The sequence below is a fragment of the Gymnoscopelus braueri genome (assembly GCF_963280865.1).
Source record: "Gymnoscopelus braueri genome assembly, chromosome: 20".
In the NCBI taxonomy this organism is placed as follows: domain Eukaryota; kingdom Metazoa; phylum Chordata; class Actinopteri; order Myctophiformes; family Myctophidae; genus Gymnoscopelus; species Gymnoscopelus braueri.
Window position 1 is genome coordinate 39,819,593 of NC_137622.1, and position 20,565 is coordinate 39,840,157.

Sequence of the window (20,565 nt, forward strand, 5' to 3'; positions counted from 1 at the left end):
CTAGTCAAAGAGTGATTAAACACAATGCTGTTTCCACTTTGTTCAACAGTAACAGTTAAATCCAACTAATCGATTTAATTGCTAATAAAAATAATTGATCATTTAATAAAATAATATAACTGAACCCTATTTTAGGCATGTCATCGCTTATACAAAAATATAGGTAATTTAAAAATAATCAATTAATAATCTATCCCTATTTTGGGAATGTCATTCTAGGTGAAACGTTTAAAAAAAGAAAGTATTAAAAAGAAAAACATGAAAATAGCAGGTGCACAAGCTCACAACAACGTGTTGCAATGTGATGCGTTGAGAGAGCTTATTATTTTCACTATTTTTGCACATCAACGCTTAATCGATGTTTTCATGTATTTTTTAAACATTCTCACACATTCTCGATTGTTCGATTAATCGGAGAAGTAACGGATAGAATAATCTCTAAGGAAATAAAGGATTGTTGCAGCCCTTGTTTGAGTAACAGTCAGTCGTGTTATTGCACAGAGCATACATGTCTGTGCATTATGTTTCATATGGATTGTTATCATATTTCATTTACATCAAGACAACAATGCGGTTGTTTTCTTGTCCAAAATGTAAAATAATTAAATATTTGAAAAATGTTCTTAAGTAATGTAAAGTATACATGATGTGAACATGCACGGTACATCATTATCAGACTTGATTTTACCCTTCAACTTCTTGTTTATGCCCCAAAATGACTGGATATACAGGTTTTGTAGCAATTGTAGAATTGTAGAAATATTAGACCTTAATTGTCGAATGTTTAAGCATGTTCTTATCATATATACTTTACTTAAAAAAAAAACATTTTCCAATTTTTAAAAATTATATATATTTTTTTATTTAAATTTAAATTTAACACTGAGGTGCCCACCTATCCTGTTACAGTTTTGGATAGGGATGCCAAGGCATTCTTACTACAAACCGCCAGCTGGCTGCACTATATGAAGGAAAAAGAACATAAAAAAAGGAGGAAATAAAGACCTGTATGTATAAACAATGTATAAACAAACTGCCTATTGGGAATGAACGGTCTGCTTTATCGTTGTGCATGTTAATGTGTTATTGACAGCAAACCTAACAGTGCATGTAAAACGACGCTAGCGGTTACATCGGCTGTGGTGACCTATCGAATTACGTGACTGACGACGGACATCAACACGTTCGCACCAGGGTTGCCATGTCTGCTTATTATAAGCGACTTTGGGCTTGTTTTTCTGTAGAGTCAGTGGTGGTTAATACGGGTTGCTGTTTTTTGGGCTTGTTTCTAAAGTGGAGTTGCTTTTTTGGGGGCTTGTTGTTTCCTAATGCTGTTTAAACCAGTGCTTCTCAAACATTTTCATGTCAAGGACCCCCAAATTAATTTGTATTTGTCTGCAGACCCCCCATCTGAAAATATGTTGTGCCAGGGACCCCAATACAAGATTTGCGTTGTTAAAATGATTGTTATTTTTTTTAATCCACATTTTTTTCCAGATATTTTTTTTAAAATAGCCAATCAACAAGCTCACAACGTGTCGCATCGCGACGCGTTGTGAGCTTGGAGATCGGCTATTTCCAAATAGCCAATGCATGAAGGTTTAAAATGCTCATGTGGCCTATTAATAGTCGGTTTTTTTTCTTTTCTTTTTTTCTACATTTCTAACTGTTTATAATGATGTTTTGCATAGTATTGTATATTTGTCTGTCATTACATGTTTCAATGAATTGAGTACAATGGACCCCAATGGAAATTGGGTTAAGCAGACCTTGTATGTATTGTATTGAACTGTACTTTACTTTTTTTTTTGTTGCAAACTGCTAATAAAGTATTCAATCAATATAGTAGTCATCTAGGACAGTGGTTCTCAAACTGTTTCAAGTCAAGGACCCCCAAATTGACACTTATTTATCAACCGGCGGACCCCCATTTGAAAATAAATGCCTCAGGGACCCCCATAAGAGATGATTTTTACGGTTCAAGCAGAGATTCTCAACCATTTTAGTTTCAAGGACCCCCAGTTTGACATGCATTAGCGCTACGGACCCCCATTTAATGACATTTCTATCTCTGGGACCCCAATTTATATTGTATAAATCAATGTTAATTTAACTCTGAGAGTGTACAAATGGAACCAAATGGACCCGTTAGGGTCCATTTGGTTCCATTTGTACACTCTCAGAGTTACAGACCCATAAGGGTCCATTTGCTTCCTTTAGCTGGGAAATCCCTCAAGGACCCCTGGGGGTCCCCGGACCCCACTTTGAGACCCACTGATCTAGGATCATAAAGAACCTCTCATCAGTCTGAACAGTATAATGATACTTGGAGAAAGAGCAGACTGTTGGTACAACCAGAGTGTAGAAGAGAGAGTAACGTCACGCTCTGATCTCGCCGCAAAGCGGGCTCCTATGGGCTATAGTTCCAAACATTGGAACTATCTCATTGACATAGACAGAGTACTTCCGCATTCCATTCTTACAGTGGGAGTTAACGCCAGTGTCATAACTCTCTTATACGGCTCTGGGTACAACAAGAGAGCCTGAAGTTAACAGCTGTTTGGTGTATTCATTAGTTTGTTTGAGTCACATATTAAAGAGATAGTTCACCCAAAAAAAATAGATTTTTTAAGTTTTTGTCGCATTCCTAAGCCTGTACTGTAATTTGATGACCAGCGGACCGGTAGGCAGCGGTTCCGGTAGGAGACACAAAGGAAACTCTTTGAGTCTCCTACCGGAACCGCTGCCGGTCATCAAATTATTGTCTTAGGAATGAGACAAGAACAAAACAATATCCATGAATTCAAGTCTCCTTGGGGTGACTAATCGATAGAAAAAAAGTTATTTTAGGGGTGAACTATCCCTTTAAGGTGATGATTCAGAATCATATGGTGCAAAATCAGTGTTGCCAGATTTGACGAGAAAAACAAGCGGCCCTGGTCCTACAAAAACGAGCCCAAAAGCAGGGCACATGAGCACACACACACACACACACACACACACACACACACACACACACACACACACACACACACACTTGAAGATAGCGGCTCTACAAGCACACAACGTGCTGTGAGCTTGTATATCTGCTATTTAAAATAAATAGAAAATCCTTTTTCAAGGTTTTTTGAAATATTTTAACAACACATCTTGTATGGCATTGGGGGGCTCCCTGGCACAAAACATTTTCAGATGGGGGTCCATGGCCAAATACATATTAATTTGGGGGGGTCTTTCTTTCACACGAAAATGTTAAAGAACCACTGGTTTAAACAACATTAGGAAGCCAAGCACAGACTATCCTAAGAAACTACCCCCCCCCCCCCCCCTAAAGAAAAACCAAAACCACAACCCGTTAACTATCAATAATATTGGTAATACTAGCAGGCCATTTACATTTTAACAGAAAAACAAGGCCAAAGTCGCTTAAATAACAAGCAGACATGGCAACGCTTGCAGTCGGTCACAGGCTTTAGCGAGTCACAGATGTCGGTGTAACCGCTCGGATAGCGGATTGCGACCGAGTAACAGATTTTAAAGGTCTGTCTCTCTTCTTGGCCATCTGTCTCTTTGCTCATCATCTTCATTTAGATCGTTGACACGTGAACCACTCACCCGTCCGTTGGTGTGAATGTGTCGTCATGGTCGTTCTGTCATTTAGTTCGGATCAGACTCGGTTTTTTTTTCATTCCACCGCATCAGCCTCTTCATTCTGCAGCAGCATTAACATTATCTTTGAATCGGCCAGCGAACAGCGAACAGAACTGGACACTCCTTCCGCAGCCTTCACAATAAAAGCCAGGGCCGGATCTAGGCATAGGCAAGGGGGGGCAATGCCCCCCCAAATGCCCTGACTGCCCCCCAAAGATTTGAGTTTGTTTGCTTTAAAACAATATATATTCAAGGATTTGCACATATTTTCAAAACATTTCAAAAATAGCAGATCTACAAGCTCGTAGCGCGGCACTCGGTGCCGTGCTATGAGCTTGTATATCTGCTATTTTTTAACCCTAGCCAAGGTGTAAAATAACGCTTTCTCACTATTTCCTCACTATTTCCTATTGCCCCCCCAATTAAAAATTCCTGTATCCGGCCCTGATAAAAGCTCTAATGCAGGGGCCTTCAACGTTTTTTAGGCCAAAGAGACCCCCCATCTAAAAATATTTTGTTCCAGGGACCCCCCAGAAGCAAAGATTTGAGTTACAAATGTTAGCTTTAAAAAATATATATTCAAAGATTTGCAAAAAAAAAAATCTATATTTTTCAAAAATAGCAGATCTACAAGCTCATAGCGCGGCACTTTTTGAATTAGCCAAAGTATAAAAGGTTAAAATTATTGTGACGCTATATTAACACATTTTGCTGGGGACCCCCTGGTACTCCCCCAAGGACCCCTGGGGGTCCCCGGACCCCACTTTGAGAACCAATGCCCTAAAGCTGAGAGAGAGATGAAGCAGGGACCCCCCACTATATATATATATATATATATATATATATATATATTATTATATATAAAATCATTAAAATGTTTTTAAACTAAAAAAAAACTTTTAAAAAACACATTTAAATGTAGTCAATTAAATCAAGCCCCCTCACATCTGTATGCAAATTACATCCTGCACACATGTATTAAACCAGGGGTCGTCAACCTTTTTTGACATGAAGTGACATATTTTTTTTATTTTCTTGGAAGTCACACATTAAAGGAGAAATCCGGACATTTTAAGTGTTATCTTTGATGTGTCGTTACTCACCTACCGACGTAAAAAGTGGCGTTGTTTTTTTCCAGAGATTCCCCTGTCGTCATTTTTTCAACCCCCTCCGTTGTCATAATGGGAGCGCGTGGCTTAGGGAAATTCGTCTATTATAACCGATGCAAAGTAATTTTTTTCTCTACTACTACTCATTGTAGAGTCTCATGATAGTCAAACATAAGCTGAAAGTTCCTGAGAGGCTACCGCTAATGCCGAACGATTTAACACTGGTTGCTTGTTTCTCTACCTGGCAACACCAAGTTGCCAGGTTCTGGGAGAGAAACAAGCAACCAGTGTTAAATCGTTGAATCTCTGGAAAAAAAACAACGCCACTTTTTACGTCGGTAGGTGAGTAACGACACATCAAAGATAACACTTAAAATGTCCGGATTTCTCCTTTAACACCAAGTTTAATTATGACACCACATCAAAAACGTATTTTGATATTCTTTTTATTTTTTGATACATTCATTCAAACTCTGAACTGACTGGAGAGAGAGTCTCCTGGCCAGGGAGTCTTGGTGGGTTATTGCTAATGATTATTTATTATTACATCCTGATGTGAAAGAAAATGTGTCAAATAAAGAAGAAGAAGAAAAAATAAGGGTTGTCATGTAGGCCTATCAAAATATATGTTGGAAATATATTTTGATGTGGTGTCATAATTAAACTTAGTGTTAATTTGTGACTATCAAGAAAAAAAAAAAAAAAACATGGCACTTCATGTCAAAAAAGGTTGCTGAACCCTGGTTTAATACATGACTCATGGAGAAATACATTAAACCAAGGGTCTTCTTCAACAAAGGGTCCCGGGACCCCAGGGGGTCCTCAGAGTTACAACAGGGTGGCCGCCAAATCTTTGTGTGATAGGAACTTTATTTTTATTTTTTACATTAACCACTTGAACCCTAGCATCACTATAGAGCAGGGGTCTTCAACAGGGGGTCCGGCACCCCTAGGGGGTCCTCAGAGTTACTACAAGGGGTCCGCCAAATCTTTGTGTTTTTTTTAACCTTAACCACTTGAACCCTATAGCATCCCTTTTCTGAGGTGAACTTCAGCCAAAAATAGCAGATCTACAAGCTCACAACGCCTCGCAGCGCGAGGCGTTGTGAGCTTGTAGATCGGCTATTTTGGGCAAAGAGCTATCGGTGTAGAGGGAAAAAAGAGCAGTTGAATCTGAAACCCAATTTTATACAATATAGAGGGGGTCCCTGCTTCATCTCTCTCTCAGCTAGGGGGTCCTTGGGCTGAAAACGTTGAACACCCCTGCTATAGAGTACTGAAGTCCTGACGTCACTCGTTCATCCCCTGGGTCGTAGAAGTAATTTCTCTACGGAGAATAACATTGGGTCATCTTAGAATCGTCTCATATAAGAATTGTGGTCCAAAAATAAACAAACTGTCCCGGCGATATTGTCAGGGAAGTGTCGCCGTATCGTTTATGATAGTCAGTCACTCATATTTGATAGTCTATTTCTGGCGAAAATGTAACTAATTTGGCCGCAGAAACATTAGCGTTTTTCTCACCGTCAGTTGATGCTTCATATCCATATGAGTCAAACCGCCGGGGTCGTTTGTTTATTTTTGGAACACAGTTCTTATTTGACGCGATATTAAACAAGTCTATGGGACTTCTGAATGGGGGAAATAAACCGCAACCCAGGTAGGATGAGTAAATTACGTCAGACTTCGGTGCTCTATTCTGGGGGTCCGAACATTCGCCAAAAATGGCAGATCTACAAGCTCACAACGCGGCATCCTGCTACGTGCTGTGAGCTTGTAGATTGGCAAATATTCGGTGAAGAGGTTTTTTTTTTTTTAGGGAAAAAAAGAGCAGACCAAGTACAGAGGCTATAAAGGCAAAGGTCAAGTTTACTACAAGTATTGAGGGTTTAAGTGATAAAATGTCTGAACACATTAACACGAATCCAACATATTAATAGCAAAGATAACGTGTAAATAAACAAACAAACAAAATACGTTAATTTACACAACACTGATCTTAGTGCTGTCAAACAAGTCTATGGAGCTCTCTATGAAATCTATGAGGTTTAATCTGCGACAAAATAGAGTCCCTGCTTAATCTGTCTCAGCTAAGGGGTCCTTGACTTGAAAAACAACGAAGACCCTCGCATTGAACAGTCAGGGTGGTGGTATTATAGTGTAGTTCTCTCAGGAGAGCAGGGACAGGGAGAAAGCCTAGTTATATGCTGATGAAGCAAAAGTATATAATTATATTGCTTAGCATAGATGACTTCTCCTAAAAAAGCTGTGAGCTGAGAAACAGGGCTTTAGTCTGCTATCTGCTTATATAAGACTCATGGCTATAGGGTCACAGCCGCAGGAGCCTTAAGAGACAGCCTTTGTTTTACCACAAGGGAACAAGCTTGCTTTAGACCAGTGGTTCTCAAACTGTGGGACCCTGGGGGGTCCCTACATGATTTGGGGGGGGGGGGGGGTCCCCAGATGATTAGCTTAATGTGCAACATTGTTTTCTCACTCAACAGTAAACAAACCAACATTCAATACTAGACGAGTATTAGTCTAGTCTGGTCTGCAAACATTGGCCTGCTGGTGGCGCTATAACAGGCCAATGTGAAAAGGTTGGCATTTCTTCCTCGGCCAAGTGGGAATGTGTGTGCAAAGTTTCACAGCAATCGCATACTGCGTTCATGACCAATCCTGCAAACTTTGGAAGCCAATGTTAGCCAATCAGGATGGAATATGAAAGATCATACAGATCCGTATTGATCACATGACTATAGAGATACTGTGTACCGATGTGTGTGACGTTTGGACAAAATCTGAAGGAGTAATATAATCGTTCATGATTTGAGCCATTTTGTTAAAAACGACCCTAACCCTGCAAACTTTGCAATCAGGATGGAATATGAAATGACTATCAGAGATACTGTGTAGTGTGTATCGATGCGCGTGATGTTTGGACAAAATCTGTAGGCCTTCGGCCTGGCGGAGACAATAAGTGTATTATACAGGGTATCTGCACATTTCTAAAAGTGACAATTTAAGGACTTTAAAAGACATTTTTAAAACCAAATTGGCCAAATTGTCAAATATTATCTAAGAAAGGGCAAACATTGTGTAAATAGCCGATCTACAAGCTCACAACGCCTCGCAGTGCTTTCACAATTCATCTGTGGAACCGAGTCAAACTAAACTAGTGCTTGTCAGGGTGGGGGGTCCCCAGTTCAAATATTCAGTTCAGAATTTTGGGGGGGCCACGGCCTGAAAAGTTTGCTTTAGACCAATTATGAGTTGACTGTGAGGAAAAAGCCAGTCAGCCTATCTGTGCTTTCCTGAGGTAACATGTACTGTATGTTGTGTGAATGTTACAGCGCTGTGAATACATCTTTCTATTATCATTTAACTCATTAAGACATGAGGCCGATTCTACAATTATGTATTGGGTTTCTGGTCAAATTATTGACCAGTTATTTTGTATGTCATGTCACGTGCATGTGGGAGGGAATAATTATAGTATGAAAAGTACTCCCGAAAAAAAAACCTAGAACATACATACCACTGCTTGACACTGATGACAAACAGATTCAAACGAGTCTAACCTGTCTTGAGACGATGAAAGGAATGGATGAGCAACAACTTCCTTCAGTTAAAACAGTAACAAAAGTGAAACTCTCCTTGTTGGCACACCTCACAGGTTCAGTCATGCCCCATATATCTCATCTCACCGTAGGACGGAGGTCAGCGGTGGTGGAAAAAGTACTCAAATGTTTTACTTAAGTAAAAGTATCAATACTGCAATGTAGTGTAGTACTCTGTTTACTTACTAAATTGACTTGAATAAAAGTACAAAGGTATTGGTATCGAAATGTACTTAAAGTACCAAAAGTAAAAGTACTAAAATGTTTGAAAATAGCCGATCTACAAGCTCACAACGCGTCGCGATGCCACGCGTTGTGAGCTTGCAGATCGGCTATTTTCAAATAGCCTAGGTATAACATAGGGCTAAAGTGGTTAACGTATGTTTTATAATGTCATATATTTATATCTGCAAAGTAACTAAAGTTTTCAAATAATAGTGGAGTAAAAGTACAATATTTACCTCTGAGATGTAGTGGAGTACAAGTAAAAGTATAGACAATTGGAAATACTCCGGTAAAGTAAAGTACCTCAAAATTGTACTTAAGTACAGTACTTGAGTAAATGTACTTAGTTACTTTACATCCACTGGTGTTCGGTTCGATCCTCGCCTGACTTTCACTGACCATATAAAGAATCTGTGCAAAACCGGCTTTTATCATCTCAAACACCCCCCCTCCCCCCCCCCCCCTTCTAACCCTGTCAGACGCTCTAACCGATGACGAGAAGATAAAGACAATAGGGGAGTATGACGAATGTTACAGAAGTGGTAAATGTTATCATGAACTTCATGTTGGAATGTGTTGTCCAGTAGGCTAGATCTTGGCTTTGTTGTCAATTTTTGAGGGCAAAACCCTCTCAATTTGTTGAATGATTGCTTCTCTTTGTTAATTGTTTTTATTTTTGTAAAGCACTTTAAACCATCGTTAAGAAAGGTGCAATATATATAGTTTTAATATTATCTGATTATATTACAAAATTACAATGTGTCTTAAACTGTATGCTCTTTTATTTTCATATGTTAATGGCTCTCTCTCTCTCTGCCTATCTCTCTATCTCTCTCTGCCTCTCTCTTTCTCTCTCCTGTGTGACTCATGATGATCATGATGATAAGACAGAGAACTCTTAGAAAGGTCAGATGATGTATATGGTTTATGGTTTATGTCTCAGACATTGACATGTATAGCAGTTTCATGCTGTGGCTTTTCAACAGTTGATATAGAAACAACTAACAAGCTTGAGGTTTAATACTAGATACTCACAATTCTTTGCTCATTTAAAATGTGTGGCTGAAAGTAGAGAGGATATTTGCATAAACATATCAGTGCAATTCAATACACTTATTTGTTTTAGCTCTTGCTCATTTGATTGTCCTATTTGTCGCATCTGTTTAAGAAAGTAGGTAGCTGATATATTGCACTTTTACCTTAACTTCCTTTCCCTGGGACTTCTTGTAGCGAAGGTCTCGGGTTGCTCCCGAGACCTGCCCGTCCGGATGCCACTGTTCCCACCAGCTCGCTGTGTCGCAACCGCGCCTCAGCCTGGTCGACTGCCTGCACCTCTCTTGCTCGGGTAACCATAAACTCCTCTGTCAGACTACTGAAGGAAAGTTTCAGCTTGTTGTTCTTCCCGTACAAGGCGATGCTAGTGAGGCTTCGTGGTAGGCCAACCACTTCCGCAGTGTGCTGCGGAAGTGTGCAGAGCTGTGCAGAGCCAAAATGTATAAAGGGCTGAAGTGGTTAATGTATGTTTTGTAATAATAATAAAAATCTACAAAGTAACTAGTGACTAAAGTTTTCAAATAATTGTAGTGAAGTAGAATAAAAGTACAATATTTGCCTATGAGATGTAGTGGTATTGGAAATTGGAAATACTCAAGTAAAGTACAAATACCTCAAAATTGTACTCAAGTTCAGTACTTGAGAAAATGTACTTAGTTACTTTCCACCACTGATTAGACATTAGTAATCCAAATGGTCTCCTCGTTGACTTGTACATTGTACAGTGAAACAGCTCTCAAAGCCACTCTTTCTAGCACATAAACACAAAGCTGATTCTGTCAAATGTACCAATAGATAACATCACAAAACCCAGATCGGCGATAAAATTATAATTTCCTGTTGATTTTATTATTTGAAGATCAGGATCCATGGATCCAGTACGGATCATAAAAAAAACAAACAAAAAAGCTTGTCCAAAATCTTTAAAAAATAGCAAATATAGCCAATCTACAAGCTCACGTGTGATGTGTTGTGACATTGTAGATCAGATATTTTCACTATTGAATATTGCCCCCCCCCACAACTACCGCATATTACAATACAACTAACACTAAAACTAATAAAAGAACTAGACCAAATCGAAGCCTTTCCAAAAGTAATAAAAACCAAACTTGCAAACATGCTTTAAAAACGAATCAAAAATGTAAAACAAAAAGGCAAAATGAAAAACAAATACACAATTTATGAAAAACGCAAAAGTATAAACTACTATCCAAAGCGCTTTAGAATGTGCATTACATTCACCCATTCTCTCACACACACACACACACACACACACACACAGGGTCAGCATTTACATGAAACCGTCATCATTAGTATTATGTATAATATACATAATGCAAAGAAGCATATCAGCTTGGTGGGGCAGGTGTTCAAAGATCATAAAACAGATTATGTGTGGTAATCTGCCTTCCTAAAACAAAGTACAGGATTTCCATCCTCATTCCGCCAGTAAATGTCTCTTGCCTCACACCCTAGCATTTAGTACTTTTTAGCTTGTTTCTGTAAAGCGACTTTGAGTACTCAGAAGAGCGCTATATAACTTGTACATATTATTATTATTATTATGTAATACATAATAATTAATACAAATTAATAATAATCAGTTTTGTAGCTAATCTGCACTAAATCCGAAGTGTAAAAGTAACAATTTATTGATGGAAGTAAACTTACCATGCTCGCTGGGTGCACGTCTCAAGTCGTTTACAATGCAGCTGCAAGACTGATGAGGAGGGAGGGCACTATGACATCACTGCATCAGGTGAAAAGTGAAACTAAAACTGACTGATGGCAGCCAGCTCATTTTAATGATGATAACATCAGAGGCAAAGGGGCGGGTACCCAAGCACCCAAAGGCACCCCACCCCTCTGCACGTAAGCACGCACATATAAGCAGTGGTGTAAAGTAACTAATACATTTACTCAAGTACTGTCCTTAAGTACAATTTTGAGGAATTTTTACTTTACTGGAGTATTTCCCATTTTCAGTACTTTTACTTCTACTCCACTACATCTCAGAGGCAAATAGTGCTTTTACTCCACTACAATTATTTGAAAACTTTAGTTACTAGTTACTTTTCAGAACATACATGAACTACTTTAGCCCTATTTTATACCTAGGCTATTTGATGCGACGCGTTGTGAGATTGTAGATCTGCTATTTTCAAACATTTTAGTACTTTTATTTTTGGTACTTTAAGTAAATTTTCATGCCAATACTTTTGTACTTTTACTGAAGTCATTTTCTAATTCTGGACTTTTACTTGTAACAGAGTACTTCTATATTGCAGTATTGATACTTTTACTTAAGTAGAAAATGTGAGTACTTTTTCCACCACTGCGTATAAGACTAAGACACACACACACACACACACACACACACACACACACACACACACACACACACACACACACACACACACACACACACACACACACACACACACACACACACACACACACACACACACACTCTAACTTCCTTCATTCTATAACAAGAAAGACAAGCACGAACTGTACTTACAAGCAAGGAATGCAGTTTAATTTCAAAACCAAAAACAGTACAACCCTCTGTTGGGCCATATTTCCATGTTGTCAAAAATCGGTCAAATCTGAATCAATGATCTCTTTGGGTCCATGTATATGCAAGTCTCAAATATGTCACAAGACGGTTGCAATATACTGAAAATACTGTATGAAAATAAACTAAAGTTTATTATGCACATGTTTTCTCTTTCATTTTCATTCTTAACAGCGACTTGAATTTGAATTGATCTGCAATGGAACAATAACACATGGTTTCTGTTTGGGTGGAAACCACAGCTGTTACTTTTCAGGATTCAGATTAGAACATAGCAAAAGTAGCAGATCTACAAGCTCAAAAAGCGTCGCTTCGCGCCACGATTCGATATTTATAAAACCCACATACACACTTAACCACTTTCACTTGCAAAAACGTAGCCGATCGACAAGCTCGCAACTTTGCCATTTTATTTGCACGACACTCTAGTTGGATCAAGTAGGGCATTAATTTACAAAAAACAAAAGAAACATAACAACATAAAAAAAGTTGCAATTTGGAGATACAAGGATTCCGCCAGAAAGCGACGCAGTGGTCGAGCGGGAGCATGGATTCTACTGAGGGTTCCCACACATTTTGGGATTTTCTGAATTTTCCCATAACTTCTATTAAACTATTTCACCCCATTTCCAGGCTTATGACGATCACACGGGGCAACGATGAGGCTCTTACTCCAGAGTGCAGCCAACGCACCAAGACAGACTCGAGCGAACAGCAGATCTACAAGCTAACAACGTATTATGGTGCAACGTGTTGTTAGCTTGTAGATATATTCTTTGTGTGTCGCATGACACCCAGTATACATTAGGCCGCAGCTGGTGCAGCGCAGCACTACAATCTACCATGTCACATATTTCCCGTTATGTTAGGCATGTTTTGCGAAAATTTTTATGGACAAAATCGATAGCCAAAAACAATGTATATCCAAACATTTTCCAAAACATTTGGTAAAATTCCAAACCTTTTTCCAGGCCTGGAAAACAGTTTTTTTCCCCTCATTTAACCCTTTAAGGCCGGGAAGGGAACGCATGAGTGTCATTTTAATATTTCTTTGGCTATTTTTCGAAAAATCGTGAAAATGTGTGCACAAATCTTTTATATACATTTTTAACTCAAATCTTTGCTTCTGGGGGTCCCTGGAACAAAATATTTTTTAGATGGGAGGGGGTCTGCGGACAAATACATATTATTTTGGGGGTCCCGTGACATGAAAGAAGTTTGAAAACAATTGATTATATAGCAACATAAGTGAAAAAATTTAATAATTAAAAAAAAACTTTAGGAGAAAAAAAACTGTTGGATTTAGAAGACAATTGTAAAATCACCAGAAGCAAAGATTTGAGTTAAAAAACTTTCACTTTAAAAAAGTATATATATATTCAAACTAAAGATTTGCACACATTTTCACGATTAAAAATAAATAAATAGCAGATCTACAAGCTCGTAGCGCGGCACTCGGTGCCGCGCTATGAGCTTGTATATCTGCTATTTTTTGGAGATAGCCAAAGAAATCTTAACAATGACAGAGATGCGTTCCCCGGTCTTAAAGGGTTATTACAAATATTTCCAAAGTCTACTGCAGTGGCTGCTTCAGCTCAAACAGTCCCGTTCCCCCTCGTACCACCTGGCCCACCACCAGACGGGCCGACGGAGACGATAGCTGCTCACGAGAACCTGTGGGCAGACAAGGGGAGACAGAAAAACAACGTGGGGGACACAGTGTTAATTCTGTCCACTAAAACAGGGGTCTTCAACAGGGGGTCCTCAGAGTTACTACAGGGGGTCCGCCAAATCTTTGTGCGATATGATTTTAATTTTTTTACCTTAACTCATTCACTGCCACTGACGTAAAAAACGTAATTTTATTTTTTAATAATTATTATTTATTTTTTTTAAATTTTTTTTTTCAAAATTTGACCCAAAGACCAAGGAGATATGATTTTTCGAAGATCTAGACTCTCATCCACTTCCTTGTTAACTTAAAAAGTCTGTATCTCAGATCCTGAGTACTTTTTTTTTTTCGATGAAAAATCTCTGGCAGTGGGCAAACGCGGCCAGCAATAATTGTGGCAGTGAATGAGTTAACCACTTGAACCCGAGCATCCTTTTTCTTTTCTGAGGAGAACTTTAGCCAAAAATAGCAGATCTACAAGCTCACAACGCCTCGCGCTGCGAGGCGTTGTGAGCTTGTAGATCTGCTATTTTTTTGGCAAAGAGGTGTTTGGTGTAGAGGGAAAAAAAGAGCAGACCAAGTAAACAAGAAAAAGCTGAATCTGAAACACAATTTTATGCAATATAGAGGGGGTCCCTGCTTCATCTCTCTCTCTCAGCTAGGGGGTCCTTGGCCTGAAAACGTTGAAGACCCCCCTGCACTAAAAGCTATGAAGGAAAATGTTCGCTTTTTTCATTGAAAAAAACTAAAGCTTTGATGACTAGAGCTATATATTGACAATTGTGTCAACAAAAAAAAAACTAGACTAAAATGTTAATGAGGGAACTGGTGGAGAAGAGATCCTAAGACAAGTCACTTCATGCTTATTATTGCTTTTTTCCCGAAAATAAGACGATCTACAACGCAGAGGGTCAGCACACAGCTAAGTACAGGCATTATGACACCGTCACGACCCGCCAACTTAAACTTTAGTCGACTAAAGCAACTGTAGATTTAGTCGACTAAAATCTTATATTCAGTCGACTAAAACTCGACTAAAACTGAAGCATTTCAGAAGACTAAAATATGACTAAAACTAAATGGAATTTTGACAGCAAATTTCGATTCGGTTTTAGTCAGTCTTTTGACCGACTAAATTCTATTTAGTCTTAGTCATATTTTAGTAATTTGAAATGTTTTACTTTGATAGTTTCAGTTGACTTAATATTATGCGGTTTTAGTCGACGGAATCTACACTTGATTTAGTCGACTAAAATACATTTTGGCGGCGCTGTGATGCCTGATTAATACGTGGGCCGAACATAGCCGATCTACAAGCTCACAATGTGTCTGTGAGCTTGCAGATCGGCTATTGTCGGAGCGCGACACTCACGTGCAGCCACGCATTAACATTTTAGTCTAGTTTTTATTTGCTGACAAAATTGTCAGTATATTTAGTCATAGTTTTAAGTCATCATCATAGCTTAGTTTAGTTTTCATTAGCGTAAGAAGGTAGTTGACGTCATTTATTTTGTATAGTAAAGTGCTTTTAACTATCAATTGTGAGAGGGACCACAATGGAAATAAGACTTAGGACTTTGTTGTATTAACTCAAACTGCTGTAACCTTGTAGAGTTTTTTTGCTTTTCAAAAGTTTTGTTAAACTAGACACACTTGAAAAAGACCACAAGGTCGAAACGTCGTTCACTTGTTGTCTGCTGCAGTTGAAAATATATATTTAAAAGTGAATTGCGAGCCCTTTGTTCGTCTGTGGTTTTGCTGCCTTTGCAGTTTTGCTCAGCATGGAGGTTATGGGTTATCTTTGTCTTTGAAAACACACAGACAAGCACACACGTATGCACGCCCATTAGCTAACAAAGCACAATGGGTCTCATTCGCAAAGCTCTTTGCGAGATACTCAAAGAGACAGTGTCCTCAATACCCTCATACCTGTCTAACTACTTCTCCAAAGTGAGTGAGACCCACAGCCACAACACTAGAGCACTGTTTTCCAAACAGTGGGTCGGAAGCCATCTTTGGGTTGCGGACCAATTTGTATGTGTTGCGAGTAAATACCCCCTTTTTTTCCGTTTCCTACACTAAAAAAAGATTAATCAAAATATCTAATAATTTCTATAAATACATTTTTAAAAAGTTTAAGAAAAGGCGAAAATAGCAGATCCACAAGCCCACAACGTGGCGTGAAGTGACACGTTGTGAACTTGTAGATCTGCTATTTTCACTAGTTTGGGTCCCGGGCAAACGTCTCATTTCTCTTTTGGGTCAGAGCTGCACTAGAGGGAGCGACCATGATCTGGTACCACTCACATTTAGAACAAACATGGGAAAGTTCTCATTCTACTACATACATACTAAATATGGAATTCCCTGACACCATCCATTAACCCATTAACTCATTCAGTGCCACTGGACGTCTAAAACGTCAAAAAAATTATATATATATTTTTTTGGAAAAAAATGTTCAGAACCCAAGATATGATGATTTGAAAATGTTCTGCTCCATTCACTTCTTGTTTAACTTCTTACTGAAAAAGGCTGCATCGCGGCTCCTAAGCACTTTTTTTTACAATGAATTTTGGCTGTGGCACTGAATGGCCCTTTTTTTTTACAATGAATTTTGGCCAGTGGCACTGAATGAGTTAATATCATAATGTACTCACCAGTGCCAGCGATTTATTGTTGTTTTTTTGTTTTTTTCACCTTGCCACAGACCTCGCTAAATACCTTAAGATCGCACATTCAAATGTTTGTAGACCCACAGGGTAGCTGTGTGAGTGGCCCAGAGAAGAAATTTTCAATCGGCGATCGTCCATTTTGCAGTAGTCGCAATTTCTATTAAACAGCGTTCAGCGCGGAGATAATGGCGGATTAGCGGAAGCTTTAGAGCGGCGGCGGATGGGAACGAAAATCTTCGATTGACATTCATTTCCGTTTCCGGTGTGCTACAATGAAATGTGTCACTGCGAAAAAAAAGAAGAAAAAAAAGACCACTTCGCGTAGAACTACGCGACTGGCACGCTGCGCAATTATTTAGGTTCGCATAGAACTACGCGATTGGCACGCAATGTGTTAAATTAACGCCCTACTTGTACTTGATCACACTACAGCGTCACACTAAAGTAGCAGATTCGCAAGCTCGAAGCGCGACGCAAAGTGACGCGTTTTGAGCTTGTAGATCTGCTACTTTTAAATTTGAATCCTGAAAAGTAACAGTTTTGGACATAATGAGGTTCCCAGCCGACAAGAGACGATACGCCTGTCCGTATTGACCAATAGTGAAAATAGCTGATCTACCAGCTCACAACGCTTGACAGTGTTATTGTTATTATTATTGTTGTACCCATCATAGTAGCTTGTTTGAGGAACTTGTAGCTGGTCTCAAAGGTCATCTGCTGCAGAGGAGAGGCGTTGGACTGCATGGCGTGTCGGTTCAGTGGCTTATAGACGCCTTCGAAGCACATGTAGTCTGCTACTAACGACAGGTGTCTGGGGTCCACCTCGATACCTACACACACACACGCACACACACACACACACACACACACAGGGTCAGCATTTACATGAAACCGTCATCATTAGTATTATGTATAATATACATAATGCAAAGCAGCACATCAGCTTGGGTAATATTATTACCCAGGCTAATATGCTGCTTCGCAGGTTCAGTATGTGTTCAGGTCCTGTCAGATGTGCACTTTTTTAAAATGATCCCTGGCTAATAAGCCTTATATGCCTTATTACATTATAATTGCCCTCTATAACTTAATCTTTTACTAAAACACAAGCTTTCACTATTAGCACATGCATTCCATGCATTCCATAGGGCTGGACCACACACAAATGACTTCAACAAAAGTCCGCCTTGAGTAAAAGATTAGCTATCAAAAAAAAACGCAGGAACCCATGTCGCCCGGTTTCACATGATCCAGCACTTGATTCTTCACTTTTGCTGTCAAGTCTGGATATTAAAACTTATACGTTTATGTTCTTTCACCAGTCAATAAATGCGATTTGAAATGCGAGTTCACTCGCTGCGAGTCCCTATAGTTACAGGGGAGGAAGGCCCAGGTGGGTGATTTATCCCACAGCACACATAATCAGGGGTGCACATAACTGGTGCGCAGGTGCGCATGCGTGGCCAAAATGAATTCCGCGCGGCACATCAGACGACGCGAGGCGCTTTTGCGCGAGGAGGAGGCGCGAGGCGGGGCTTTGATGCGAGGCCGACCTGGCTTTTGTTGTCCCCCCCCACATAGCAACCAGGAAGCTACGCTAGGGGAACGCTGAACACGCGTTCACACGAACACGTGATAATAGTTATTGTCCATGACGGAGGCGCGGTGACTCAGCAGAGCTCGAGGCCGAGGAGACGCGCCCGAGCGCCTCCAGGCGCGAGTGCCCGCGCCGACCGGCCGAAGGTCTGCTAGTCGAATCAGCGCCGTCCGAGTTGTAACCCGATAGGGGGAGAATAGATCTTTTTATGGGTTACTATCCACGACGACACACATGTGTGCGTTTGTGCGTGTGCATGTGTGCGCATGCACACACGCACACGCACATGCGTGTGCATGTGTGCACATGCGTGTGCATGCGTGCACATGCGTGTGCATGTGTGCATGCGCACACATGCACACATGCACACACGCATGTGTGCATTCATTGCCCTCTAGTGTTGGTTATACAGAATTGCCTGGGTGGGTGGTAAAAACAAGCGCTCCTTTTTCAATTTCCCTGGAATGCCAATTTCCCTGTAACATATACACCCAGTGGTGGTAAAAGTACTCAAATGTTTCACTTAAGTAAAAGTATCAATACTGCAATGTAGAAGTACTGTGCTACAAGTAAAAGTCCTGAATTCAAAATGTTACTTGAGTAAAAGTACAAAAGTATTGGCATCAAAATGTACTTAAAGTACCAAAAGTACTAAAATGTTTGAAAATAGCAGATCTACAAGCTCATAGCGTCAAATCCGCGGCCAAATACATATCAATTTGGGGGGTCATTGGCACTAAAAAAAACGTTTTAGAACCACTGGCCTAAATGTGTCTTTGTGTGCAGCGCTACTACCCGAGCCCTCAGGGCATGAGGGACTTGCTCCAGGCAGTGGACACAGACGGTCGCCTGGACCTTCTGCCCACCGTATGGAAAGGTAACATCATACACTTAAGAGTATAATACTTATGTCAGTATTTTGCTGCTGTTGCACCTGCCTGCATTCAGGCTCTGTTCTCTCTCTCTCTCTCTCTCTCTCTCTCTCTCTCTCTCTCTCAATCTCTCTCTCTCTCTCTCTCTCTCTCTCTCTCTCTCTCTCTCTCTCTCTCTCTCTCTCTCTCTCTCTCTCTCTCTCTCTCTCTCTCTCTGCTTGTTGGGATTTTACATAACAATAGGAATAAAACAATTAAAATGCCCTCATGAAAATAAATAGAAATAAAACAATTGAGATGCCCTCAAACCCCTTCAGTCACACCCATGCCCCCCCCCCTCCTCTACAAAAGATTAAGATTTGTTTTCGCTTTTTCTAACAAAAAATATAACTAAATACATGAATTCAAACGGAAAACAAATAAATAAATACAGGAATTTAGAAAAACATTCATAAAGAAACAAAAAGGTTGAACAGTCTAAGAATATCATTCATCTAAAAACACAAAAAAGATTTTTAAGAATAAAACATAGAAATAAAACATCCACAGGGAAATAAAAAACTTTTGGAATGAAAACATCAAGTATCTAGCTGTTCTTAATAAGCCTGTGCATTCATGCCCATTCACACACACACTCCCTTCTGTACAATCACACTAACAAGATCCCATACCCACGTCTCCAATATATTCGTATATATAACACCCGCCTGACGTAGCAGTCTATTCCAGTCAGAGTTTACCGAGCAGCATAATAGAGGGGGAGAGAGAGAGAGAAAAAGAGAGAGAGAAAAGGGGGAAAAAAAGGAGCTACGGTAATCGCCATGAGTCTCGCTCCATAGTAAATGGTTACAAACGAACAGTCCTGAACATCAATAACGTAAATTGCTCTGTGCACAGAGCCTCTTCAGTACCAAATGACCCACTTTTTTTAAAGAGAAAAAACATTGGTACAAAACACAAATCAATCGCCTTATCACATGTTTTTTTGTGCGTGTGTGTGCGTGCGTGCGTGTGCGTGTGTGTGTGTGTGTGTGTGCACAGCGTGGCCTCATTCAGGTCCTCAGTGTATAAAGAACAATGCTCTGTGTCTGCTGACCACACCCATCTCCTGCCCAGCCTGCATGCCCCTATTTGGTCGTGCTTCTTCTCTGCGGTTCAATAATGCACACCTGTACAGGCACGCACGCACGCACGCACGCACGCACACACAACCACATATAAATCAGGCATGACTCTAACCCTAACGCCTAAAGCTAATCTTTGACTCAAATGTTTCCTAATATAATTGTAAGCTTTCTTAAATCTTTCTTCAGTGATAAAACCACCATTTCACTTGTGAGGAGCAGGAAAATTGTCCTCACAATGCCTTTTTCTCAAATTCTACTACTTTTGGGACATTTGTCCCTCTCAAGTATAGAATTACAAGTCTCTCTCTCTCTCTCTCTCTCTCTCTCTCTCTCTCTCTCTCTCTCTCTCTCTCTCTCTCTCTCTCTCTCTCTCTCTCTCTCTC

The 20,565-nt window shown here is 39.8% G+C and overlaps 1 protein-coding gene and 1 long non-coding RNA gene across 2 annotated transcripts in view; one reads left to right on the forward strand and one right to left on the reverse strand.

Moving 5' to 3' along the window:
- LOC308075446 overlaps window positions 1-9,932 on the reverse strand; it is a 32,543-nt gene extending 22,611 nt beyond the window's left edge. The window contains exon 1 of the long non-coding RNA XR_013932204.1: window positions 9,805-9,932. This is a non-coding gene — a long non-coding RNA (uncharacterized lncRNA). The remainder of the gene's footprint in view (window positions 1-9,804) is intronic.
- A 9,041-nt stretch (window positions 9,933-18,973) lies between these two features.
- LOC308075444 (small ribosomal subunit protein mS39-like) overlaps window positions 18,974-20,565 on the forward strand; it is a 28,631-nt gene continuing 27,039 nt past the window's right edge. The window contains exon 1 of the mRNA XM_080415332.1: window positions 18,974-19,060. Coding sequence (XP_080271458.1) covers window positions 18,994-19,060 — 67 coding nt within the window. The 5' untranslated portion in view covers window positions 18,974-18,993. The remainder of the gene's footprint in view (window positions 19,061-20,565) is intronic.